The sequence below is a fragment of the Pteropus medius genome, unplaced genomic scaffold (assembly GCF_902729225.1).
Source record: "Pteropus medius unplaced genomic scaffold, Ma_sr-lr_union100, whole genome shotgun sequence".
Classification (NCBI taxonomy): domain Eukaryota; kingdom Metazoa; phylum Chordata; class Mammalia; order Chiroptera; family Pteropodidae; genus Pteropus; species Pteropus medius.
The window spans coordinates 27,881,105-27,908,795 of record NW_024349519.1 but is presented as its reverse complement, the minus strand read 5'-3'; the positions used below and the strand labels follow the sequence as shown (position 1 = coordinate 27,908,795).

The 27,691-nt window shown below is 35.6% G+C and overlaps 1 protein-coding gene across 3 annotated transcripts; it reads right to left on the bottom strand.

Moving 5' to 3' along the window:
* Nucleotides 1-386: 386 nt before the first annotated feature.
* Nucleotides 387-24,339, bottom strand: KLKB1 (kallikrein B1). Of its 3 annotated transcripts, none has more exons than XM_039882695.1 (16): nucleotides 24,106-24,135; nucleotides 23,618-23,676; nucleotides 19,434-19,596; nucleotides 17,991-18,097; nucleotides 14,316-14,475; nucleotides 13,747-13,856; nucleotides 11,789-11,948; nucleotides 10,939-11,048; nucleotides 10,619-10,781; nucleotides 10,411-10,523; nucleotides 10,075-10,243; nucleotides 7,121-7,296; nucleotides 6,071-6,166; nucleotides 3,575-3,714; nucleotides 2,860-3,045; nucleotides 387-2,551 (listed from the first exon to the last, which is right to left on the bottom strand). In XM_039882695.1, coding segments are annotated over exons 1-15 (1,902 nt in total). In that variant the 5' UTR covers nucleotides 24,108-24,135; the 3' UTR covers nucleotides 387-2,551; nucleotides 2,860-2,871. The 3 variants fall into 3 exon arrangements, with proteins under 3 accessions (XP_039738629.1, XP_039738630.1, XP_039738628.1); XM_039882696.1 differs by lacking the exon at nucleotides 24,106-24,135 and adding an exon at nucleotides 24,266-24,339 and having other exon boundaries at nucleotides 1,480-2,551; XM_039882694.1 differs by lacking the exon at nucleotides 387-2,551 and having other exon boundaries at nucleotides 2,589-3,045; nucleotides 24,106-24,134.
* Nucleotides 24,340-27,691: the final 3,352 nt, after the last annotated feature.

Here is a 27,691-nt window from a genome sequence, read left to right as displayed (position 1 = left end):
CTCTTTGAGTTAAAATAGACCTTCCTTTCAAACTGTCAGTAGCATTCTCAAAACGCTTTTCGACTAATGCCATTATAATTTAGAATTCTGATGTGGACTACTTTTATCTAAAGGTTTTTTTTTTGTCTTTTTTTATTTTTGCCTCCAGTGAAATAAAATGATTTGAAGCCTAATGAAAATTAAAAATTACTAGATGGACTATCAGGAAGAATCCAGAATTTAGTCTATAGGGACTCAAGTGCAAATCAGTAGTCAGGTTTATTGGTGACCTAACATTCTCTGTATGATACAGGAAACACCACACAGGCATACTACTGGTGCCAACCTCTTCTCAGTCGCAGCCACAGTCAGTTTTCTCCTGGAGCTCCTTCTCTGTCATCAAGATTTGTTTTGGAAAAGGATGCAGCCTCCCATGTCCTGTAAACCCTTCCTCGCTGTCCCTGAAATATTTTCTTTTCATTATAAAGTTTTAATGCTGATTAGGGTTTCTCAACTATGCATTATTGATATTTTGGTCCTATGATTTTCGATTGTGGAAGCTGTCCTGTGCATTCAGGATGTTTAACAACAACTCTGGCCTTTACCTACTAGATGCTGGTAGCGCTCCCTTGCCAAAGTGCACCAAACAAAAATTGAAGACATTACCAAACGTCCCCTGTGTGGGGTTGGGGGACAAAACTGTCCCCAGCTGAGATCCACTGCCTTAGATGATAAGGAAAAGGACAAATGATGGTTATAAATGCTTCTGTCTTTTCATCTTTCTCGTAATGCAAGGCAACGTGATTTGGGCTATAATCTGGGATGTGAATGCTAAGCTTGTCTTCGTCCTGTACTTGCCAGTGACCTCGAGCTAATCTTTTTAAAAACTCTTGGAGCCTCCAATGCCCATTTATATGCAATATGAAAGAGGACCTCCTTCGAAGTCGTTCACAGATTAGTGAGCAGATAGAAGTAATTTTATTTTATTAAAATAAAAGCTTTAAGTTTAAATTAGTGGTTTCTCACACCTTGGTAAGGAAAGAGACAGATGTTGAAGCCTTTGGGTAACTTCCTATTAGATGTGCACATGTAATGTATCTTCCACAGGCATATATGTTGTTGTCCCAGGGAGAGAGCAATGCCAGCTGCCAGGCTTGGTGTTATCACCACCCTCTCTGAGACAGCACACCCATGCCTCCTACTTCACTCTTCCTCCTGGGTATGAAGTCATTTCAACCTCTCTCCTTCTTAGCTGTGTACCCACTTCGAAGTCCTAAAAGGTCTTACTGAATAAAGAGCTTCTCTGTTCACCCTTTGTATTTGAAGACATGGTGAGCCATAAAGAGACCATTCCAGTACCACCGACTTTGTTGGAAACCTTAAAATGATCCCTGATATCCCAGGGGAATGCCACATTTCAAAACTCTCTTCTCAGTTGTTCCCAAACAAGATCGTATCCTGACCAACAAAAGCCCAATAATTACTTTGCAAGCACTCCAAAATCCTGTTTAAATACCCTGTATGAAAAGCTGCAGATAAAAGATTTTTATTGGAAACCTTTTTTTCCCATTTAAATATAAAACAATGTCCACATAAAACAAAGGCCAATATCTTTATTGCATGCCAAAGTAAAAGATGAATTTCTGTTTATTTGTAATCATTTCATGGAATCTAGCCAGATTTACAAAATCTAGAGATTTTACTTCTGGATGAAATTTTAACTGTTCAATTTCCTACTGTATAGTTTGTGAATAACCCAGGCTTCATGGTTTTTCTTCAGCCCCCTCCATCTTTAGCCCTTTACTACCACTTAGAGTGTCTTTGAGTATGGAAGGAAGAACTCAATCTCTTTTAGAAATTTCACTTTTCTTATTTTCTCTTAATTTATACAATATTTTGTAAATGGTCACTTCTGCATAAATGTTGTCAGCTTAACTGAACTGAACCCAAATACCTGGTGTTGGTTGTGGTTCTCACTGTCAAGTTTAGAATTTGTGTTGCATGAGGATTTAAATCATTCATTCCAAGGCTACTTCCTACTACTGTGAACTTATAAGACCAAACTTAACTAGATACTTTGTACCTAATAATGCTTCTTGAATTACTATGGCACATCCCAATATCCACCGAATCCTGAAAAAAGCAGATTCCTTACCCTCCACGAAAGCTGTGCAATGAGCCAATTGCAGGAGCTGTAAACCAGACAGATCTCACAGGTCATCACTACACACAGCCTGCCTGGAGCTTTGTGGCAATACCAGGGTAACCAAAGTAGAAGGCTAAGATAAAAAGGTGTACCATTATTCTCCCAGATTCAGATAACTCATCATTTTCTTGGAAAACTGAATGTTACCCAGGTTTCTTCCTTTCCATTTGGCAAAAAAAAAAAAAAAATCAAGCTTACTGGCACTTCACCCAAAGTGGGGTGGGCAGTGTAGGTTTCATGATCACGTGGGTGAGGCACAGAGGAGAAATTATTATCGCTGAGATATACTAAGTTCCAGAGGAAGCAGTAAGATTACAATGATCCCAGGCACTGTGCTAGCATCTGGAGTCACTTTTCATCAGTTCTGTTTCAAAATCAGAAAAGAAAAAAAAAATCACTCTTGAATCACACTCTTTTGCCATTTTATTTCACAACAATCATGGAGATGTTCAGTTATTATCTCCCACTATTACCAAACGCTGAAAACATGCCTCTGCAGGACACCGTCCTCAGCAGCTTTGTATGTATTATCTCACAACAATGACACAAGGTAGATATCACTCTCTACCCTTTTGCAGATAAGAACCCCAAGACTCAGTATTTGAAATGAACCCAAATCACAAAACTTATGCTATACACTGGGCTCTTCTCCACCTTTATAAAGCTCCCTCACCCCAATGACTTCATCAAAGGTATCCATCGTCTTCCTCTGTTTTCTCTAAAATCCAGTCCACATACTCAGCAACTTTGGTGTAGACACCTGGTTGTTCACTGCGGGCACAGCCTTCACCCCAACTGGTGATGCCCACCAAATGCCATATTCCATTGTGTTTACAAACTAAAGGACCACCTGAATCTCCCTGTATTACAGCGGGTAGAAAAGTAAAATGATAGAAGTTTATGACAGACGTGTCCTTAAAATTCTGTAGTCACACCACACACATCCAATTTTTTATAGATCTTCAGGTATCTCATATGCCTCATTAGTTGTTGGATGTGGTAAAAATGATTTAATTCAATAATGTATTGTCCAACAAATAAATTTTTATATCATCATTCCAATGTCAAATAAATCTAATAATCTTATATTTTGGTGTAATTATCGTATGTACAATTGTCTTTCCTTAAATATAGCATGCTTCTGCACAGATTGTAACTATATATATATATATATATATATATACACACACACACACACACACACATATATATATAATTTCTTAGAAGTTACTTATATATCAATTTGTTAGAGGTTACTTGTGAAATTATCAGATCATTTGGCTTAGATTTGTTTTTAAAAAAACTATAATGAAATATGCCATTGAGAAATATATTTTGAAATTAATTTTTTTGAGTAGCTTATTGTGTTTTTCACAACTGAATGATTACCTTACAAGCATCTTTTCCCCCTTCTTTATAGCCAGCACAGATCATCTGCTTGGTTATTTCATAATTTCTATATCTTTTCTGGCATTCTTCATTTGTTACCAAAGGAATATTTGCCTTTTGTAGAATATTTTGGATTTCACCTATGAAGTAACCAATATATAACTTTAAAAGAAGGACATACAATAAATATAGAAATAAGACTGAAGTCTTAAAGCAAATCAGAATGATGAACTTTGCATTAAGGTCATTTCTTTGGGTGTAAATACTAAAGGGGAGAAGGTAGAGTTACACAAAACAGGGAGAGAATGGGAGAGAGAGAGAGAGAGAGAGAGAGAGAGAGAGAGAGAGAACCTGCATTGGCCTCTGATGCAGTGTTAGGACAATCCAAGAACCCTGGTCTGATCAGAGACTTTGCTTCCATATTCTCTGCCATTCTCTCATCTCAATAAAAGTTTCTTAGAAATTCCCTCTTGCCTACAATCCAGAAGCCTAAAAGTGCTTACCTTATAGTGTTTATTTGTTTTATATGTTAACAATGATAATTTTAAAATATATAATTTTTGGAAAAAAGTCCAAACTTGTGACAATAGAATATTTTCTTCTTAAGTAAATCCAAGTGTGTTTTCCATTAAGAACGATTTATTTACAAATAATTTAATTTCCACCAGTGTCTGGGCTCCCCTTGGATATACATTGGGAGTTTTCTGTGTTCAGTTATGGTTACTTTTAAATCTTTCTCTCTCTAGGTATTAGTCAAAAATTTGAAAAAGTTATATTAGTTGAATAAAGAACTGAATCAGAAAAGATGGAGAGATCTTGGTGTGATCTCTTTTTTTAAACAATGATACAGATATTATTCCTTATAGCGTCTATCAGAAACATAATTTTGGAAAGGAAAAATGATCTGTTCCTGAAAATTTCAAGAGCAATTGAAATACATCAAGTGTCCATAGTAGAGTTTTTTAACCTAGGGTCCATAGAAAGAATACACATGGTCTATAAACTTGAATAGAAAACAAATATATTCTTATTTTCACCAACCTCCAAACTGAAGTCTAATGATCCCTTCAATTATGAATGTAGGCAGGAATCTCAAAAGTATTAGCTGTACCTATGACTTTGCCATCAATACAAATCACAGATATTTTCCTATCGCTTTACAGTTGTGGCAGATAATGGATATTATCATTCTTGCTCATCATAATTTCAAAGTTAGTTATTAGAACAACTTGATAATATATTAATAAAGAAGCACATGTATTCTTATATCTTTTAAAAAGTAGTTTTGATAACTCTCTTGCAATTTCATTGGTCGCTTTTGCAATCCTATATGTTTTATTTAAGCATTTTAAAATCATCGTTCAAGAACTGGTTCAGAGATGGGAGCAGGGTTGGGAACTGAGTGAAAAAAGTGAAGGGATTAAGAAGTACAAATTGGTAGTTACAAAATAGTCACAGGAATGAAAAGTACAGCATAGGGAATATAGTCAGTAATATCGTAATAACTGTGTGGTGCCAGGTGGGTACTAGACTTAATGGAGGAATTACTTCATAAGTTATATAAATGTCTAACCACTGTGCAGAACATCTGAAACAAATATAATATCAAATGTCAACTACAATTGAAAATAAAAAATTTTTTAAGTAAAAAAAAGTGGTTCACAGGTTTATCGGATTATAGGAAGAAAAGATGAAATACTGCCATTTGTGATAATGCGAATGGGTCTTGAGATTAGTATGCTAGCAAAATAAGTCAAACAGAAAAAGTTGAGAACCATATGATTTCATTTATAGGTGGGATATAAAACTGAAAGCAACAAACAAAATAAAAAAACAGAGATTCGTGGACATGGAAAACAGTTTAGTGGTTACCAGAAAGAAAGTGGGGAGGGAGGAGGTAAATAAGGGTAAAGGGGGTCAAATATATGGTGACAGAAGGAAATTTAACTTTGGATGGTGAACACACAATGCTATATACACATGATGTATTACTGAATTATACATTTGAAACCTATATAATTTTATTAACTCATGTCACCTCAATAAATTTAATAAAAAGAAAGATTATTGGAAGGATGCATTTAAAAAAGATTAAAAGCCTGCCATACAGGGAGATGGTATGCTCCTGCCTATGCTCCTGATCATTAATATCAAGAGAGAACAGTGGCATTGGGAGATAGGAACGCAACTAATACCAAGGACAAAGTGGGCTTGAGTGGGCTTGTTGGCCCTATATCGGATCAATCTTTTATGTGAAGTCAAACAAATGATCTTTATTATAGAATAAGATGCTTAAAAGTTTACCTTATTAATTCTTCCAGGCCCAAGCAAAGCTACATCTTCTCAAGAATCACTAGATAAATACTTGAGAATCGACAGATTGGAAAAGTGAGTTTGGATGTAATTTTAGACAGAGGCCAATTGAACTGATGCACTCCTTGTGCTTTAACATACAAGACTTGCTTTAGGAACAACATTTAAAATGTGATACTATACCTCTTTCCTTTGTGAAGCCCCATCCAGTTATCCAACAGTTACTATAAATTGTATTTGTATCATCTTTGGAAGGGAGGCATATTGGTTTTTGGAATTCTGAAAGGTAATTTTTAAATTAGAGTTTGGTTAAAGTTATTGATATTGACTTAAAAAATACATACTTTCCTTTTCCCATATTCTCTTTCTAGAGTAGCACCAAGAAGAATAATGCTGTTGCTTCCTGCTCCGTTTCTAAGGTCATTGATTCAAGAAAATTTCTCACCATCAGAGACATTTCCACCTGCTATTTTTGGTGTTATTTTTCTAGATTAAATTTTAAAACTCAGAACCCAAAAGCACTTAGAAATTCTGTCTCTTATTCTGTGTATGATACTTTTAATCGTAATAGTAGAGTGTCTACACAGTCTCAGGCAACTTTTAAGTGCTTTAACTCACTAAGTGACTTAATTATTCAACTCGATGGGGGGTAATTATCATGCTCATTTTACAGGTGAGGAAATGTGAGGTGCAAAGACATAACAACAGCTTGCCTAAGGTCACAGAATTGTTAATGGTCACTGCAGGCATTCAGGAACTGTGAGTCATTGTACCTGAAGGCAGCACTTCTGACTGACATGTTACAGTCCTCCCTGAGCTCCTTCTGCATTAGTCTCTCTGCTCAAATTATACCTGGAAATAAGTATCTGACCCACTTGTCCTCATATAGTTATCAATAAGCCTAAACCCAAACCAATGGTAATTCTGCTACACTTGTCAAAGAAAGCCATACTTCTCAGATAGCAAAGACATTTCTATGTCTATTATTTCAATAATGTATAAGCAGTTGTATTCCTACCTGAAAGAAGTAATTAACATTTCTTGCCCTTTAAGTAGAGATCTTATGTCAAGTCACAGGTCTCAGCTTCCCTGACAATCTTCACCTTTCCCTCAACTCCACCAGCCGGAAAATAAAGATAATCTCTGCAGATTCTGCTCTCTTTTTCAAAGTAATGTGAAAACTTAAATCAATGCCATTCGGCAGTCTAGCTTCTCCTTAAATGTGTTACGTACCAGTATAATTCAAAGGAGCTTCAAGCTTTATTAAGGCAATATCATGAGTACTTTCTGAGATATTATAATTTGGGTGAATAATAATCTCTTTTATTTGTGAGAAAGGTGTTTCTTTTGTTATCTCTGACAAATTTAAAATGCCACCATAAATGCGCCAAATATCCGAAAAGAGAAGCCTAGGAGGGAAAAATAAATACCTATTTGAAACCAAAAATGCTAGCCTTGGATATTGACCCCTTTTCCTTTCACTTCAACTTTAAAAAAATAAATAAATAAATAGATAGATAGATAAATAAATAAATAAGTAAATACTAGGAAGAAAATACTATATCATGTGACATATTTTTACTTACCTTATCTCTCCTCTTTGCAATTTTTCATTAGCCAGCACTATTGAATCTCTGAAGATTTAGTTAATAACATTAAAATTATACATTTATGTAATTATTTCATGTTTACTGTAAGTAAAATTACAAGGATGATGCTGTCTCACTCTGAGAGAAATTATGATCGGGAAAGACTCTAGTAGTGTATCACAAGAAGACAATGCTCAGATTGCCAAACCTGAAATCAATTTCCCTCATGAAATTAAGAACTGTCAGGAAGTCAGACTGATTTTATACCCCCCTTCTGTGATAGGGCAAATGAGGGAAGATATCAGTGCTATTTAAATTCTTTCTATTTATATTTCCAGAAGTGTGAAATTTTAAATTAACTCTTTAAATATGAATATACAAAGTATACAAAGTAAATTTAAAATTATTATTTAAAGCAAAACCTTATGTTGTGTAAAGATATGGAAATATGTATCACCAAATGCGTGGTCTCAGACATGCAAAAAACTCTCAAGGAAATAATGGAGACATTAGGTGAAAAGTGAATTTTTTTTTAATTAGGTCACAGTGTCTCCATGTATATTACTTCTTATAAACACAACACTGAGCCTCCAAGAATTAACATAAATTGGTGCAGCCACTATAGAAACAGTATGGTCATTCCTCAAAAAATTAAAAATAGAACTACCTACCATATGATCCAGCAATCCCACTCCTGGGTATATATCCAAAGAAAATAAATTTACTATCTCAAAGTGATATCTGCACCCCCATATTCATAGCAGCATTATTCGCAATAGCCAAGACATGAAAATAACTTAAGTGTCTATCAACGGATGAATAGATAAAGAAAATGCAATGGAATATTATTCAGCCATAAGAAAGAAAGAAATCCTGCTATTTGCAACAACACAGATGAAACATGAGGGCATCACACTAAGTGAAATAAGTCAGACAGAGAAAGCAAATACTGTATGATCTCACTTATATGTGCAGTCTGAAAACACTGAACTCAGAGGAATAAAGAGCAGATTGGAGGTAGCCCAAGGGGTGGAGATAGGGTGATGGCCTAAGGTCAAAAGGTACAAATTTTCAGTTATAAGCTGAAAAAGTTCTGGTGGTATAATGTACAAGTATGGTGACTATAGTTAATACTTTACAGTATACTTAAAAGTTGCTAAGAGAATAAGTCTTCAAAGTTCTCACCACACAGAAAAAAAATGTAACTATGTGAGGTGATGGATGTGTTGACTAACTTTATTGTGGTAATCATTTTGCAAAATATATATATCAAATTATCACCTCGTACACCTTAAATTTACACAATGTTATATGTCAATTATGTATCAATAAAGCTGAAAAAAAGGAAAGAAATTCTTGATCCCAATTAGAGTGCATTTAGTAAAAAGGGAAACAACTATTTCCCTTCACAGGCTCTTTCCTTCCAGGCCAAAAGCCTTCCCCTCAGCAATGCCGGGGGCAGCGGAGCCCTATCTAGAGGTCCCTGCTGCTTTGTGGCAACTCTGGAGAAGGCCTGCTCCAGCCACTGTGCCCTTGACTGCTGTATTTCAGCAATAGCATCCTGAATCTTTGTACACAGTAACTGGGCCAGTCCTCTCAGAGAGGGAAAGAGGGGGAATTCTATGAAAACAAAATTACTGTTTGAAAGCAATCAAGTGCATTTTAGTTTTGGGTTATTAGTATCTCCTTCGCTTATTCATATGCTTTGACCATTTTTAATTTTCTTATTTAACCATAGCTTACATTTTTTGATTAATTTTTATGTTTCAGGTATAGTACTAAGCATTTTTCAATTAATTAATTAATTTGTTTATTTATTTATTTTATGCCTATAGCACCTGATATTCCCAGGTGGTCTCCCATCCAAGTACTAACCAGGCCCGCCCCTGCTTAGCTTTCGAGATCAGACGTTCAGGATGTCATGGCCATAGACAGTACTAAGCATTTTAAGCATGTCACTTAATTCTTCTGATAACCTTATGAATTGGATACTATAATCATTCATATTTTACAGATAGAAAATAAAGGTAAGAGATTTACAAATTGCTCAAGGTCATTTACACCCCTAAGTGGCAGACCTGTGAATCAAGCCCCATTCTACCTACAAAATCTAAGTGTTTTAAAATTTTTTAATCCTGTTATGTGTACTATTTGCCTGATAAAGTAGAAATATTACATCAAATTATAATAATTGAAATACATAGGGTAATAATTACTAATTACTATTAATATTACTTAGTACATCTGTGAATCTAGGGCCTGAAAAAGCAGACCTTGAAGAATACATTGGGGGAATGGTGAGTGAAGGTGGCAGTAGTTAGGACACTTCTTAGTTATTCTTTAAAACAGGAGTGATATTCCCCAGGGAGCATGAGTCCTATAAATATACCCCGCTTTGGCCTGATGGGTCAGATTGGTCAGTGCTCAGACCCTACTAGTCGTTCAACATTTTGAATACCATCTTTATCTTAAAATGTTTTTATTTAAAAACAATAACTTTCCATTCAGAAATTGACATGATAATAGATAAATTGATTATAGATTATTCCAAACGAAACAGCAAAATAAGAACTTTAATAAGATGTTGCCAAGACTTACCCATCAAAGCAGTGGGCAGCAGTTAGGACCCACTGTTTTTTAATGATTGACCCTCCACAAACATGGCTCTGGGCTGTCAGCTTCACTTGAAGGCTGACCTGCCATGGCCACTCTCCCCAAGAAGAGTTGGTCCCACCAACAATGCGGGTGCTTATTTTTGTCGTGCAGTCTAAAAAGAGAGTGTTGAAGTTAATGGCTAGAATTGAAGTGAATCAGAGTCCTCCTCTTCAGCCACGAAAAGACATAATGCATAATTCCATTACATAAGACTAAGCAAGCTATGAAAAGGGTGCAGACATTCTTTTACAGTTCTATGAAAAAGTGAGGTTTACTCACCAGAGTCATCCCCAATTTTACACAACCTCAGAGAATAACCAGAGCTTGCTTGAGTCTCATATGTAATTCTAGTCGGGGAACCATCCATAGACAATCGTAAGGAACACTTACACCTAGATAAAATGACCAGTATAAAGATTAAAACTTCACAAAGGGACGAAGTTCGTGAAACTCTTGCTGACTGTCTGAAAAATAAATTTCCACTAACTTCTCTCCTCTACAGTCTTCTGGGAGTAAAGAATAAGTAAAAAACTGACAGCGAATCATCTTCGTACAAGTCTCTTGGCAATCACTCACTCCTTTAACGAAGATCGCATTCAATTCTTCCCCTCCAAAATCAACTCCTGTGTAAATTTTGGAATGGCAGGGCTCTGTGCCAATTATAAACATAAGAAGTTATAAAATGAAAGCAACAACAAACCACAGCTACGCTAGTTTCTGGTACATTGAGGATTGTTTCATCACTATCATTTGTTAAAAGATCATAAAATTTGTCACATTTTATGGATTATTATTAAATCACATTACCAGGCAAAGTTCGTTTGCAGGTTAAAAGGCTATATCCAGATAGGGCGTTTTCCTGAGGAGTGGGAGAACTTGGTGTCCCGCTTTTGGAAGTCTTAAGTAAACAAACGTTTCTATTTAAAAAAAAAAAAAAAAAAAAAAAACAAGAGAAAGAAATAAAACTGTATTAAAGGCAAATAAAAAGTACCCTTCAGAGTTTCTTCTGAGAAACTCTCTTCAAAGTAAATCAGACTGCGGATTCTAATAAATTACAGAGACTAAATGTAAATCAAGCCATCTAAAGAAAAGTGATAAGCACAGATAACCTGAAAAGAAGAGAATGGTAAAGTTCCATCTTCTGATTGAAAAAAAAAAAAAGAGAGAGAACAAAGAACAAATCCTGGGGATTTATGCTGCTGATGCTATTATATAACTAAATATCCTTCTCTTAGCTCCATCTTGTATATAAAGGAAAGGGTGGGTTATCTGAAGATAAGAGATCAAACCAGAACCTTAATCGGGATAAATCAGGCTCTAGTTTCTGAAACAGAGGAGTTAGAACCAATGAGCTTAAAGGCTATGTTGCCAGCTAGTGATTTTTACTTCAAGCTAATTCAAAACATTAAGATCAGTTAGAAAGGTATCAGATCCTCCTTTTTCCATGGCTGTCGTTTTCTTGATTCAATAGTGAGTTTAAAGAGAAAGTAGGCTGAAAAATCTGCTAGTCTCTTTACTAAATCACACCTGGAAGAAAAGTACCCACTTAAACAGTGGGTTCAAGCATTTTGAGGGAAATGAACAAAACTTTAAAAACTCAAATGATAAAATTAAAGTGATGACAGGCCAGCAGCAACCATTACACATTCAAACTTACCTTTGTGATTCTACAGTCCAGTCATTTGTATAGAATGTAAAAAAGAGGCAGTTGGGGTGATAGGTGCAAATGACTCGACACACGAAAGCATCTGGAGCAGTAACTCTGGCAACATCCACATCCGAAAATTTAAGATGTTGAAACATGTTCATGTGGCACCCTGTGAACTCACGGAGGCAAGATGTTACTCAATAAACCATGCAATGCTTAATTTGCTTATACTTTCTTATTATAACTAAGGCAATTATGACTATTTTTTACTCATAGAACTAAATATCTTCAGTGAAAAAATGTCAGTATATCCCAAACTTGTTGTTTGTCATTTAGAAAAATGGGTAGACCTCAACTATTTAAATCTTTTTCTAAAAACATATCTCTTGAGACTGGAAGGGAACTTAAATGTTATCTATGCCAACCTATATCTACATCCTCTCAAGAATATCCCTTAGCAGTTGTTCAACTTTTACTTAGCTATTTATATTGATAAGGAGCTCACTACCTGATGACAAGGCCCATTTCTTTTCTGGACCACTCTGTGCTGGGAATTCTTTTTTTTTTTTCCATGATAGCATCTACCTAGCTCTGCCTCACAGAACCACAGACAAAGTCAAATCCCTTTCCCAATGACAGCCCTCCAAAAAAATTATGACAGTCATCCTGACTTCTTTTTAGGTTGAATATCTTCAGCTTATTTCTTGAGCTTTTTTTAAAAGTGTATTTTCCATTACTTCTAGATAATATTACCACTCTGGTTACCCTGTTTTAAGTGGTCCAGTTGTCCATTGTTCCATACAAACTGTGGAACACAGAAACACAGGACTGAATACAACTTTTCAGTCACACTCTGAATAGCGAATGATTGCTATTGGATACAGTGTTTGTTTTAGGGTGATGAAATGTTCTGGAACTAGATAGTGGTCATTGTCGCACAGTTTTGTGAATACACTGAAAACCACTGAATGATATATCTTTAAAGAATTAATTTTATGGTATGTATTAAATTTTAAAAACCTACTATGAAAAATAATATATACTATATTGAAATATCAAACTTGAAAAACAGAGAAGATATGAATTAAATTAAATGATCATTACCATTTGCACCAATAAATTTTGTACACACCATGGAGGGGGTGTGCTGTGGCAGAGAGGAAACAAATAGGAAAAGAGATGCATTGCTGTTGACTTCCCAATCTTCCCCAAGGGGTCCTAGCCCAGCGCCCAATAAAGGGCTTGGCTGAGTTGGTACTTGACACTGTGTAGAATTGGTTATCAGTGGTTCGGTTTCAATAACAACTTATCGTTAACACCCTGATATGCTAAATAAAGTAGAATGTCCTGCCAATTTTCTGAAAAATTCAACTGAAATTACCTCTATGTCTGAAACTATAAGCCTTCATAGATTCATTATGCTAGAGTTATTTCATTAGATAATGGACACCACTGTCAATAGTATCCTATTGCTGCTTTAAAAAATAATTACCATAAACTTACTTGTTTAGAACAATGCAAATTTATTATCTCACAGTTCTGGAGATTAGAGGTCTGAAATGGATCTTACTGAGCTAAATCAGGATGTCAGCAGGGCTGTGTTTCTTGGGGAAGCTCTGTAGGAGAAACTATTTCCTTGCCTTTTCCAGCTTCTAGAAGCCATCTGCTTTCCTTGGCCAATGAACTCTTCCTTCATTTCAAAGCCAGCAGTGTAGCATCTTCAAATCTCTCCCTCTCTCTAACTCTGATCCTTCTGTCACCTCCCTTCTCTCATAAGGACCCTGTGACTACATTAGGCCCATCCAGATCATCCAGAATAAGAGTCCTGAATTTAGTCACATCTACCAAGCCTCGTTGACCATGTAAAGTAACATTCACAGGTTCCAGGGATTAGGATGTGAACATATATGGGGGGCTCTTATTCTGGCTACTACAATCACATAGTGAAATAGTAGGCATAGAGTTACCAATTTCTGAGAGTGCACAGGGCTTCAGTGAGAATCCAGATGCCACATTTTCCAGCACCTTTATACTGGTTGGCGTTCCTGTTGGACTGTGCTTTAATATGCAGCTGTTCCTGAATGAGAAGAAAAGAGGTTACTTTGCTTCCCCAAGTACAAGTTGTATGCAGTAGGGGTCCATTTTGTATTGAAATGATCCATGGTCTGTGAAAAATAAACAAAACAATCTGAACAATGTCTTTGATCATGAATAGGCTAAGAGTCTGCGTTATTGAGTAAATAGATTCCTTCCTCCTCTGCAGAGGGAAGATTAGGGTGAAAATAGGGTGCGAAACACTATTTTATAAGACATTATTCTACGAAATCTCCATTCCATAAGCATAGACTATCTGTGAACCAAATGGAAATTATTCTCTTCAGGAAAAAATGATAGCAAATTAGTAAATAAGGAAAGTGCTTTGGTCTAAAAGCTCTGGTTAGTTTTCAGTTGGGCAGGGTGGGGGGAAGGTGATGAAGAATACAATTAAATCATAAAATTACTACTGCACAGAACAAACACTATGAATTTTACTCACCGGTACTCTGAATTGTGAAATGTTTGCATGGCATATGTGAAAAATTTGCAGTGAATGCTATTGGTGCACCTTTTTTGGCATTCTTCAACACTTTTAACCCTAGATACATTAAAATTGACTCCTCTCATATCAATTGCTTCATAAATGTCTCTTTGGCAAGCTGTACAAAAAAAAAAAGAAAAAAACACATAAAGCAAACTCAGCCAGCTTCCCTTCTAGAAACAGATCATCAATTTGGGCAGTACGGTTTTGAAGGATAATATTCTGGCAGATGCTTTATTCATTAGGGGGTTTAGAATTTTTATTACATCACTAAATTATCAAACTCTGCTTGAAATTAACACATCTTAATATGTTTTAGAGTACTAGCATGGAAAAGGGGTTATTTTGCTTCCCAAACTGCAAGGTGTATACAGCAAAACAGGTAATATTTCATACTGAAATTATCATTGTGTAAATAAACTGATGAGCTTTCAACCTCTTGCATTGAGCGAAGGAGCTTCTCTGTCTCTGTGCTTATTTCTTGGTTTTCAACTACTCCAGTATGATTGCAAATTATATCTGTAAACCCTGTCATCGACATCTATGTGTCATATCATTATCATAAAATAGGAAGCGTTCTTATATATGCGTTAGGAAACCATTTTTATTCTTGCTTTAAAATTTTCTTAAATTTGGCTTAAGCATCCTTACAATTGAAATTTATCTTATATACAAAAAAAGATAGATAATTATTTTTACAGATAGTGAACCAAATTTATAAATTAAACTCTTTTTTTAAAGAATCAAAAATTTGTTAATTAGACTCTTGGTTAAGGAAATCAATAATATAAACCATGACCTAGTGTATGTAATTTTTCACTCCTAAGAGGTATGGTTGAATAAGTCATGAAACTGGATTTAATGGTGGGAATGACAGAAAAAGGAAAGGTTTAGAGAAACAATATATTGAAGTGAGCAGAGCAGTGGATCATTCACGGTGGTTCATGGACACAGGTTCATGCAGATTATAGAAATGGAATCTCTTTCCAATTCCACTGCACATGAGAAAAGAAACAGGATAGAATACTTACAAATCAAACTGTTTTTAATGATTAGTTGAAAGCTATCTCTAAATGTTTTAAACTAAAATTGGTCCTGTGTTTAGAAGCTTTATTTATCTAGGATCAATTTTTCACTTGAATTCCCTTTCAGTTGTTTGAGGAGAGTTAGAAGGGAGCATTAAATCAAGCTCTGAGAGTAGATTAATTTGGGAGGGGAGAGGCAAAAAAAATATGGAGAATTTAGAAAGGCACAATATTATTTTTTCTTTAAATTTCACTCCGATATCACAATTTAAAAGATAACATAATTGAAAAATAATGCTTAATTAAATAATTTATGCTAAATTATATTTAGATATAAATTTGATCTTATAATAGAAAATGTACTCGTCCTCAGGTAAACTACATATTGGCTAAGTCAGGCCCTCATGTTTATAACTAAAGACTGCTTATTTTACAAACTCATTTACAAAATGTGATGTGTGTGTGTGTGTGTGTGTGTGTGTGTGTGTGTGTGTGTTAAAGAATGGCCGTTAGTGAGGGAAGAAAATAATGAAAAATTTATAAACATCTGAAATTTGAACCTACAAGATTAATTGTAGATAGGAAAGAAAAAATAGCAATGATGTATAGTCACAATATGGTTATTTTAAGGTTTTGTCAACCTATCAGTTAAGAGACTCTTTTCTGTACTTCAAATCAGTCAAGGTAGAGATATAATTTGTTTGCCTTAAATTTATTAGGATAGGGTTGAAAATTGTTTCCCAAGGTATTAGTAGCAACAAACATCAGAATTAAAGTTTCCTGGTCTTCTAGTCCTCATATTTCTTCTGAGAAGAAATTTACAGAGCCCAGTCCTTTGGTTTGGGGTTTAACAAGAGTTTCTTAAACTCATCAGCACTGCCATGGGGGGAGGGGGACAGAGAATCTTTGTCATGGAGCCTTCCCAGTGCTTTCTGGAATGCTTAGCAGCATCTCTGGCTTCTATTCACTAGATGCTAGTAGCATTCCCTCACCCCACCCAAGCTGTGACAACCAAAAATGTTTCCAAACATTGTCAAATGTTCCCTGGAGTAGGGACAAAATCACCCCTGGCTAAGAACCAGGAAGAATCACTGGTGTACAAATTACCCACAAGTGAAAAAGGAAGAGCAATACCCTGTGTGTTCTCTAAGATTTTTATCTGAAATCAAGGGGAGACAATTGTTTGGATGTGTATTCACTTTCTGCATCTGAGACGGGACATCACTTGTAAATTCTTAATCTTATAGCAGGAAATGAAATGAGACATCTCTTGCAGAGTTAATCTTTTTAGTAAATGTAGTTAAGTTTTATTCCCTTCTTTCTTTGGGAAAAAGGCCTTCTCCCTCAAATCTTGATAACTGCCCTGGCGACTCAGATCCTGGGGCTATTGATAAGGGTCATCAGTCCATTGTTAAGCAGAAATGGTGTTAAGTCAGACAGAGCCCTTAGAATCTGGGGGGTAGGTGACTTTAAGCCAAAGGTCTTTCTTTTTTACTCTTTAAGAAATATATTAACCAAGCCTGTTTCCCTTTATTCACTTAATAGGCAAATCAATAATAGAAATTAATAGATATGATTTAAATAATGAGTTTGTATCTTTTTTTCCTTGTCTAGAAACTGAGATGGCACTTTAGCAGGAAACCCAAGACCCCACTCCAACTGAGGCAGAAAGGGAAAGAACTCCATGAAACCCCTGTAGGCAGGGACTATGGCCATTCTCAGCAGGAACATCCATACTAATAATAAGGGGGTTCATGGCTCTTAGAAATGAGCTAGCCAGGAAAGTTAGGGGGTTTGAGGTCTGCCTGCAAAGACACTGAGGTCATCCTATTCTAGAAGGAGTCTGCCCTAATTTGCCCATAATTAAGCAAGCCAGAGGCATTTTTTTTTTTTTTTTAACTCACAGGAAGAAACCAGTAGGCAGAGATTTAGGTACCAGTTGAAGCAAGTCACTCGCACCTGTGCAATGAAGACCCCAACAACCTTCAACTCACCTGAGCCTCATTATACCATCATTATAATATGATGTATATGCCCAGAAGTTTATTAATGTCATTATAATAGACTGAATTCTGGGGAAGAACATGTGCAGAAAGCAAAATGATGAATCATTGAGTCCTGTCAATCTTAGTTGTCAATCAGGGAAGCCCACTCCTCTAAGAAAAGTGACCACTCAAAGCAAAAAGGGATAAAAACCCCGAAGTCTTTGTTATCAGGCCTTTGAGTCACACTTCTCTTGCTCAGGCCCGCTTCCAATTCTGGAAGCGTACTTTCCTTTCTAATAAAACTTTTCTTTTCTACTGTCCTTTGGTGTCTTGCTTAATTCTTTGTTCGAGACATCAAGAACCTGGACAATGCGCTAGGAGAGGCCCCCACTCTCTGGTAACACAACTCTTACGCTATAGTGCTAACTTCATAAAAAATAAGGCCTCACTAAGCATGTGCTGACTGATAAAGATGAGAATGTATGTCCAGAATACTGCTCCATCTCTGTCATTTTTCTGAGCGATCCCTTGTAAATATCCACGGGAATACAGACTTTGTGCAGAAGCTATTCTAAAGTAGACTTATTACTCATTCAAATTTAGCAAAGAAATTCACACCTTACCACTTATTCGATGACCGCATTGCTTTAAGGAATGCCCGGAAATTGCACTTGTCCGTGACACCCTTGGCAGGATTCCTGTTGTACTGTCTTTCAAGAAGCAACCAAACCTGTTTTTAAAAGTAGTTTCACTTAGAAAATAGAATAATAAATACTTACTGAGGACATGTCTAGCACTTTTTATACACTAATAAACATTACCAGGATTAAGGAAAATAGCACAGCTTCCCTGATATTTGATAGAAAGAACGTTCTTACAGATAACTCCATAACATTTAACAGTCCCCGTAATACCTTACTTCAGCATTGTTTTCCTTTACATTCACATTTTTAAGTACAGAAAGTCAATCGTATTAAAGAGTTAATGATTTTTTCTATGTTCCTAAACTTTTAGGGAATTATGTTCCTATCTGGTAATTATTTTTATAAATACTTTTATTTACTAAAGAAATTAAATCAGTTATACAGTTGGAGCTGTATATGGTGTTCAGCTGGCTTATTAATGCCTTCTAGTCTACACCTGATGGGAGATTTCTTTTTGTCTTCGATGTCAACCTTTATGGTAATTGTATTATTCAGAAGGATTCCAGAAACTAATTCACATACAATCTCGGTTTTTTGTATAAGTTTAACATGTAGAGTCAAAGGATGATTGTCTAATTCCTAGTTTTTAAATTCAAATTCAACTATAAATGTTGAAATGGGAACAATGAAGAAACACTCATTCTGGATATTGATCAAAATTTTAAAAAATTGTAATAAAACTGGCTGTATTTAGGCAACTTTATGACCTAATAAGATTTTTAATTACCAACTATTTTTCCAATGCTCTTACTTTTCCAAATTATCGGTTAATATGTATTCACAGGTGCACATACATGCACATGAACACACACATTCCATGCATACCATAGGTGTCCAAACCGGCTCACGATAAACACCATTCAGATTTGCCCTTCCCAAAGTCATAAGCTCTAGATCTTATTCAATTATATTCTCAACAAAATGCTTGTTTTCTATTATATTTTCTTAGGACTGCACCATCTACAAACGTGATTATGAGTCAGACAGCAAGAATGTGCCCTTTTTCAGGTAAAATAATCACCTGTTATTAAATACTTTTTTGAGACAATCTCTTAACCCAGTGATTTACAAGCATTTTCCTTGAAGCCTTTGATAGAAAATGACTAGCTTCCACTACTTTGAGTGAATGCAGCAATTGTATAAAATACACATGTCCAGGCCCAAGAGACTGGGCTTCAGTAGGTTTGGGCTTCAGCCTAAGAATCTATTTACATAAGAACCACTCCAGATAATTCCGATGAAGCTGGTCCTTGAACCTCATTTAAGAAACACAACCTTGTGATCCGCTATACCATTTTGCATACAATTGATTCCATTTTGAAAAACAACTGGCTTCTCCAATAATGAAATATCAACTTTTACCTTTTGTCTGTGTCATTAGTTGAACCTACAGGCAGAAAACTGAATAGCAAACACCGTGGGTGGAACGTGCACATCTTCTGACAGTGTTGTGCATTTGGGGTGTACATGGCAGTTACGTCCCCACCTCTGAAGAAGGTATTTTTATATAGTCGAGTCCGGCATTCTAGAATATAATCATTGGGGAAAAAAACACTCATTTGGAACAAATGTAAATAATAACTTTTAATAGAAGCGTATCTATGTTCTGAGCTTTCTTATGTCCTCCATGGGATACCCAAAGATCTTTACAACATGACTTTAATTATAGAGGCAGAATGAAACATTAAGGCGACTAAACGATGTATGATGTTAAAGTCATTTTATGGGTACTTCTTTGTAACAAAACTTGGTTGATTTTTATTGTATTTTTATACAATAATTTACACATAAATTGTATTCAAGATAATGCAATCCTAGCTTGGTTTTTTCTTGTCGCCTAGCATGCTATGAAAATATCATGCCTTAAAAATAACAATGCATGTTCTCTTTTTCAAAACACTTTCATAACAAACATCTTCCCTAGATTTTCGCAATAAGTCTGTAAGGGAAGTTAGAGACAGACTTGATCATATGCTTTTGACTTTTTTCTTTTTTTAAGAAAGAAGTTAAGTAACTGAGGTTCGAGACAGTACAGCGTTGCCTGAGATCCACAGAGCTAATGCAAGTCTTGGGACATAAATCTGATTCTTCTAACTTCCGGTCTTGTTCCCTTTTCTATTGTGCAATGTTAAAAGTTGCTTCTCATCTAGGTTTAATTCAAGCAAACTAACAGTTATCGGGGATTTCTTACTTTAAGACCGAAAAGGCTGTATTTGCTCAATTTCTATAAGCTCTTTTTCTAATATAGTTTAAGCAAATGCACGCATATGCCAAATTGAAATGCGTTTTGAGCTATTTACTGTTTAGAATTGATCACTGATCTAAAGTGCTCTTATTCCACATATTATTAGAGTGTCATTACCTTTGCTATTTTACTCTTTCATATATTAAAGTGTTACCTTTAAAATATGAATTTGTCTTTACCTTGAAAAACTCACTTCAAAGTTTGGTTAATAACCTTTTCCAACTCAGGTAGCAGTTGGTCAACTGTCCACTGACCATGGCATAGTCCTTTGACAACCTTATTCATTCCCTAAGGTGGTAGCCATGCTTCAATTTTAATTGTATCTAATTTTGTATTGCCTTTCAGGGAATGGGCATCTTAGACACATGTATTTCATTAAGCGCTGAAGTTTAAAATTTCCTCTGCACTATCCCACCCCTCTGGGGATTCTGGCTCTGCACCCTATATGAGGACCCTCCCCAACAAGATCTCTTCTCTTCCTCTCAGAGGTGTGACTACAATGACTTACCCTTGGGTAAGACTTATATTTAGAAAGAGCACAGATCTCTTCAGGTGGAAGCTTCTGGGAAAATAAGGATATAAGCTGCCAAGTGTGCAGGACTAAATTTGATATATGTACAAAACACTGAGTAGTTGGTCCAGTGAGAACACTAGCTGCAATATGGCCTATTTTTTAAAACAACTGGTGTTTTTGGCTAATTCATAACTATTAAGCAGCTATCCTCTCCCATCCCAATGCACAAAAAAGGGTACAAACAATGACTGGTGCTAGCCTGGGAGTCCCCATTCTGCAACTGAACTTCTGTGAACTGCCATGTGACTCAGCTAATGAAAAGGGCAACTAGAAATACACCAACTTCAAAGGAACCAAAAAGAAAGTTCTAATAAGTTTCTCATTTACCCTTGTTAATTGGTAATAATGATGATGAAGGTGATGATGATGAGATAATGGTAGGTTTGTTTGTAGTGTATTTTAGAGTGTATATAAAACACATAAGTTACCTCAAAACATAAAATATTATTATATATTATATCACACTAACCCCTGTGTTCATGGACTTTGGGCAGATTATTTAGTCTTGTTTAAAAAAATTACATAATCAATGAGAAAAAAGTACTCTAATTTTTAAAAATTGGGTGGAGGATATGAAAGATAATTTACAAAAGAAATACAAGGGACTTGTAAGCATATGAAAAATTGTAAGAATGATAACTATAGGCCATTTTACTCACCAGAGTAGCAAATTTTTAAATTATCTAAGTTATCTGTATTGAGGTGGTGATTTTGGTTGCAAATGAATGAAACGAAGGTAGAAGGATATTGGGATGTAGAGGAGGGGGGGAGAAGAGAGAGAGAGGCAGAGAGAGAGAGAGAGAGAGAGAGAAAAAGAAAGCAGAGAAAGAAAGAAAGAGAAAGAAAGAAGAAAAAAGAAAAGTTTGAAAGAAAAGAAAGAAAGAAAGAAGAAAAGAAAGTTGTTATTGTTGAAAAGAAAGAAAGAAAGAAAGAAAGAAAGAAAGAAAAGGAAAAAAAGATCTAGGAAAAGGAAAAAAGAAAGAAAGAAAAAGAAAGAGAAAAAGAAAAGGAAAAAAAGATCTAGTTCAAAGTGACTTGAGTGCAAATGAAATGTTCAGGTTCAGACACCAGAGAGTCCATGATGGATCTGGCTTCAGGAAGAAATGGACGTGGTGCTCAGCTGTTCTCTTCAAGACACAATTTGTCTTCATATTTTTCATCCTGTTCCAGAGCATTGCCTTTGCTCCACACAGTGGCAAGATAGTACCAGAAGCTCAAGCCTTTATATTCTCCCATAGTTGAAGTCCAATTAGAAGAAAACAAAATCAGTCTTATTTCTAGAAGTGTAAGCAACAGTCTTGTTGCCAGACTTTGGCTCTGATCAGGTCATTGCAGCCAGCGAGATGTGTGTGCACTTACTCCCTGTTTCAGGCCTGCTCGGGCCACAACCACAACTACATGAAACAAAACTATAAGACAGCAGTTGTCAGAAATAAATTAGGATACTGCTTCCAGAAAGGTGAAGTTATGCCAGGCCACTAAATGATCGATGACTATTCAAGTCAGCCTAATGATCATGCTCATCTGCTGGTGGAAAAAATCAACTTAGGAATAACCTTTCTGGAAGACAATTTCATAATGTATGTCATAAAACATAAAACCTTCAAAAAATATTTACACCTTTGTATCTGGTATTTTTCTTTCTAAAAATTAATTCTACAGAAATAGTTGAATATGTGTATAAGAATATGTGTAGAAAAATATCATGAATAGGAAAGAACACAGTTTCAAATAATATGACATATCTATTTGCATGAAAAGATAACTATAAATGGGAAACATCCTTGTTAAATGTGTAAATAGATGTGTATAGAAAAATATCTATACTGAACAAAAGATTTTTAACAATGGTATAGACAATATGTAATTTCTCATCTTCTGCTTATTTGCACTAGTAATTGTCCTAGCACCATGATGATGATGATGATGATGATGATGATGATGATTATATTTTGCCAAAAGATAAAATTGAAATGGCCATGGTTCATAGCATCTCTGGCTCCTACTACTCGGTATTCAATGGATTTGTATGTGGTAATGCTTACGGCTCAGAAGAGCCATGAGGAATGGTAAACGACCATTATGGTATGGCCATCTTAAGTCAACATAGACTCCAAATTCACCCATAACAGTGGCACAGAGAAAACGCCACTCCACAATGATTCAGTGCCCAGAACCATCCCAATTCTCTGAAAATTTAATGGAGATCAAAACCTAGTGTTGAAACTAGCACTATTCAAATGAATGGTTTACTAAACTAAATTTAAACAAGGTACTTTTACTTCTGAAATGGTTCCCCAGTGACCTAAAAAGAGTCAAAGTATGGATAATGTACCTATTAAGATACTTGGGTCGGACCCACACACTATAAAATACTTAGCACTCTTTTAAATATATAGATAGCAGATTTCTTTTTAACGTTGCTAGAGGGCTGATTGTTTGTTTTAAGATCTGCCTCGTAGAGAGAACTTTCCAAACAGAAGTTTTTGTTAACACACACCCCAAGGCATTCTTGCTCCTGGGCTCCTCCCCATGGCATATCTAGGGCAATACTGGGAACTGGTAATTGCCTCAGAACATTAAAAGAGTATGTCCTGAATTACCAGGGCCTGGCTCTTTCTCCAAAGCAGTATGTTCAAAAGCTTTCTCCAAGTGTGGCATGTCTTGCTTAACTACTCTCTCACACACCCTCCACTTATCTTTATGTCTTATAGATAATCCACTCACCACAGGAAACTGTAGCAAACAAGCAAATGAAATAAGCTGCTTGCCTGAATGAAATCATCCTAAAAGAGAAAGCAACACATACATAACTCTGCTGGTTGTACGTCATATTTTACATGAACCTTAATTTAAAATGATACAGATTTTCTTTTAATGTCTGAACTGTGAATCTAACCATACAATTGCCAGTACAGAGGACAAGAGTTTTCTGTATGTTTTGTGCGGGAACTTGGCACAAGGTGCAAAGTGAGACCTCTAGACTAATAATTGTGTTTATTATTCATTTACTACATGTGCTGTTAGTAATTACAAAAAGGGAATTGTTAGAAGGGAATTAAACAGTTGAGAATCCTCTTGATTTAAATAGAAAGAAAATTATTGTAAATAACGGCAATAATATTCCAGATTCTCTAAGAAAAGCTTTCAAAATAGTCAAGCCCATTTTTAATTTTTAAATAAGTTAATATTCTTTTGATTTTAAAATTTCTTACATTTAAATATTTCCACATAGAATGCCAGTTCCTTCTACACTCTCTAAATATACAGAAAATTAAAACATAAATTAATAACTTCATCATAAAGTAAAAACTATACTTAATTTTTAAAAACCCACTTTAGTTGGAAGCAACTAGAATAATGGAAATTCTCTACCTGAAAGCACAATTCTGTGGTTCTGGACGTGAGGGTCTCCCGCCACTTAAAAATGAACGGTCTTCAAGCTTTCCTAATATGGCACTGCAGGCAATATTTGTTTGGCTTCGATATTGACTTTGGTTTTCTGCCAACTGTTTCAACTTTTTGTCCTGTCAACAAATCCTATGAACATCCCAGTCCTGTGTTCAGCTATTTAATATATTAACTATTTCATGTTAGGGCCATACAATTCATGCATAGGTTTCCATTTTTTTAAATGTTCATAACGTTTCCTGAGGTCAAGAAGCTTAAATCTAATCTTGCTGGACTTTTTCCAATTTAATTATCTAGATGCACAGCTGAATAAAAGGTGGGTATGGATAGCTTATCCCAGAAGGATCTTATGGCAAATGGTGTCTATGCGTTCCTATACCAAAAGCAAAAAATCTAATAACACCAGAATTTTAAATATGGAAGGGAATTGGTGATGTTTATGTCTTGCCTCCACCTGATTCAGGACATAAGATATAGTAGGGTTGACAAACTACTGTTCAGAGGCCAATCTGACCCAGCACCTGTTTTTGTAAATAAATTTTTATTGGAACACAATGATTCCCATTCATTCATATATTATGTGTACTTGCTTTTACCATATGACTAGAGTTAAGTAGTTGTGACAGAGACAGTATGGCCTGCCAAGCTGAATAGATTTATTGTCTGGCGCTTTTCAGATAAAGTAGGTTGAAGCCTGTTGTCTAGCCTTCCTGGAGTGGAGTTTAGACTTCTCTGTCAGAATATTTTGACTGCAAAGAAGCATACTGATTTTCTTAGGAGTCTGTTCCTGCTCAGGGAGTTTTATTTATCTTTTTTTTTTTTTTTTAATAAAAACTCTCCCTATACACAGAAATATACCTATCTCCTTGCAACTTCTATCCTTTAGTCCTCGATTTGCCTACTAGATCCACACAAAATAATTTATTCACCTTTTTGTGTCTTTTAAAATATGTAAAGACCATACTCACTTGCCCACTAATCTCTTTTGTTTTCTAAGTATTCTTCAAAATTTTGGTACATCATATTGACTATAAAATTAGATTTTTAGAGATCTGATTCTTGAGTAAATATTTAATGCATATTACTGCAATGCAGAACTGTGTTTATTAAAATTATAGGATAATGTCAATAAAATAATTTCTGGCTGTAATGAAGTAGTATATTTCAAATATGCATGCTGTACTGCCTTTTAGAGTCAGGGCATCAGATACTACACCAGCAATCAACAAAAGAAAATCTTCCGTGTGCATTATAAAAGAATCTAAATTTGGGATCTCATCAGCTACCAGCCTCAACAGGAAAAAAAGAAAATGATTGGGACAAAACTACCCTGCCTCCAGATCACAGCACAAACCCTCAGTTTGTTTCCCTAAAAGGTATGATTACAGATTTTAACCTATTTAAATACACTTCTGTTTTATTTAAATTTTTCTTACAGTTAGATGTTATGTTCTCATAATACAATATAACTAAAAATGTCTTTGTAGATTTAGAAGGACCAAATTGGAATAAAGTTGAAAAGAGGCAGAGATAGGCAGAATTCTAAAATGTTCCCCAGAATATCCCAGGACTGATAAGATGAAATATAATCTGTCTGTCCATGATTATGCTATGTTACAGGACAAAAGCAGTTTTGCAGATGTAATTAAGATTACTGAATAGTTATTTTTGAGAAAATCAAAATGAAGATTATCTGGGTGGGCTTAATCTCATCGCATGAGCCCCTTACAGTCTTCTGCTGTTAATATACAAATCAGAGAGATTCAAAGTGTGCGAAGGATTTGACAGGAGATATACTCTCCATTGTGTCTTTTTTAATTATTATAAAGTTATTGGGGTGACATTGGCTAATAAAATTATACAGGCTTCAAGTATACAATTCAATAAAACGTCACATGTATACTGATTGCATTGTATGTTCACTATCCATTGTGTCTTTGAGATGGATGAGGCTGGGAACAAGGACCTACCTCTAGGGCTGACAGTGGGCTCTGGGCTAGAACCTGAAAGAGAATGGAGAATTCAGTCCCACAATCACAAGGAACTGAAAACTTACAAAACAACCAAATGCGCTTGAAAGAGGATTCTTACCCAGAATTCCACAATTTGATTTTGAGCTTGTGAGACACTAAACAGAGAATCCAGCTAAGCTTATCTATTACTGACCTACAGAACTGTGAAATAATACATTAGCATTGTTTTAAACTGCTAAGATTGTAGCAATTTGGGAGGCAGCAAAAGAACACTAAAAGAGAAGGTAATTTCATCTGAAGCGACAGTGGACTGAAGAGAGGGGGTTTGGAGCAGGACGCTTGGGTGATAAGGGAATGGAGAGTCCCTAACGCAGCATAGGAGCCTTTGTGGGAGGATGGGTCAGAGGCGGAGTGGTGATTTGCAGGGGTTTTTAGGAGGAGCTTTGGTTTTCAAAAAAAGAAAAAAATTCTGATTCTCTGATAAAGTTGCTTTGTGGCCAAGAGGCGGGCCTAACAAGAAAGAAACAGATAAACAAAAGCTACCTTGTGCTGACCGTTAGAAAATGAATCTTAAGTCACTAAAAAAGGTCTTTGGTGGGCACTTTTGATTCATGAAGGATTTCGGCTATTCGTGTTCCTATAACATTAAATGTCCTTAGGAAGGGTCCTATGTTAGGCTCTGTTCTTCCCAGTCCACCTCAGTGAGAATTATAGTATTACATTCATAATATCCCTATAATAAATATGTGAATAAATAAAAATGAGTATTAGCAAAATAAATTTTAGAAGAGAAAAGAATACAATCATCCTTGTGGTCAGGTAATATCTGCAAGGAGAGGGCACAATAAAGGGAGGGCTAAATTGTTCTTTGCAAAAAAAAAAAAAATTAGAGCAGTAGAAAACATGAGATGCCATCCTTAAGCATCTCATCTAAAAGGCATCTTCCATCACTCCTGTATCCATTGCTTGATTTTTCTTCATAGCACTTACCACTATCTGACATTACATTACCTATTTGTTCATTTTTATATGGCTTTTCTGCTGTCCATTCCTCACACCTTGTTGTTAGGCCTAGGACTTCGGTTTGTTTGCTCTTTATCCCCAGAACCCCAAATTGCACTTGACAGACATTCATTGAATAAAAGAGTAAAATGTTGAATAAATAAATAAATGAATAATGAATTAAAAAGGAAAAAGTAAAACAGATTGAGGACACTATGGTCCTTCCATCCACAGCTATGCACCATCTAATTCACACGGAGACTCACTGTCACCCTTGTAAGAGAAGATGAGCTGGCAGTTCTTAGATGCCACTGAAGGTGATTATTAGACTAATAGACTGACTCTAATTCTCTGAATGTCCTTTGAGGGAAAAAGATGTCCTCCTGTGGTTCCCTCCAGTTGTATCATTACAAGA

Coding starts and splice junctions, on each gene's coding strand:
- KLKB1 (XM_039882695.1), bottom strand. Junction 3,715..6,070: donor GGGCTTCACAAAGGAAAGAG/GTATAGTATCAC, acceptor GTTACTTCATAG/GTGAAATCCAAAATATTCTA. Junction 3,046..3,574: donor GGGGAAAAGATGCTTGTAAG/GTAATCATTCAG, acceptor GCTGTAATACAG/GGAGATTCAGGTGGTCCTTT.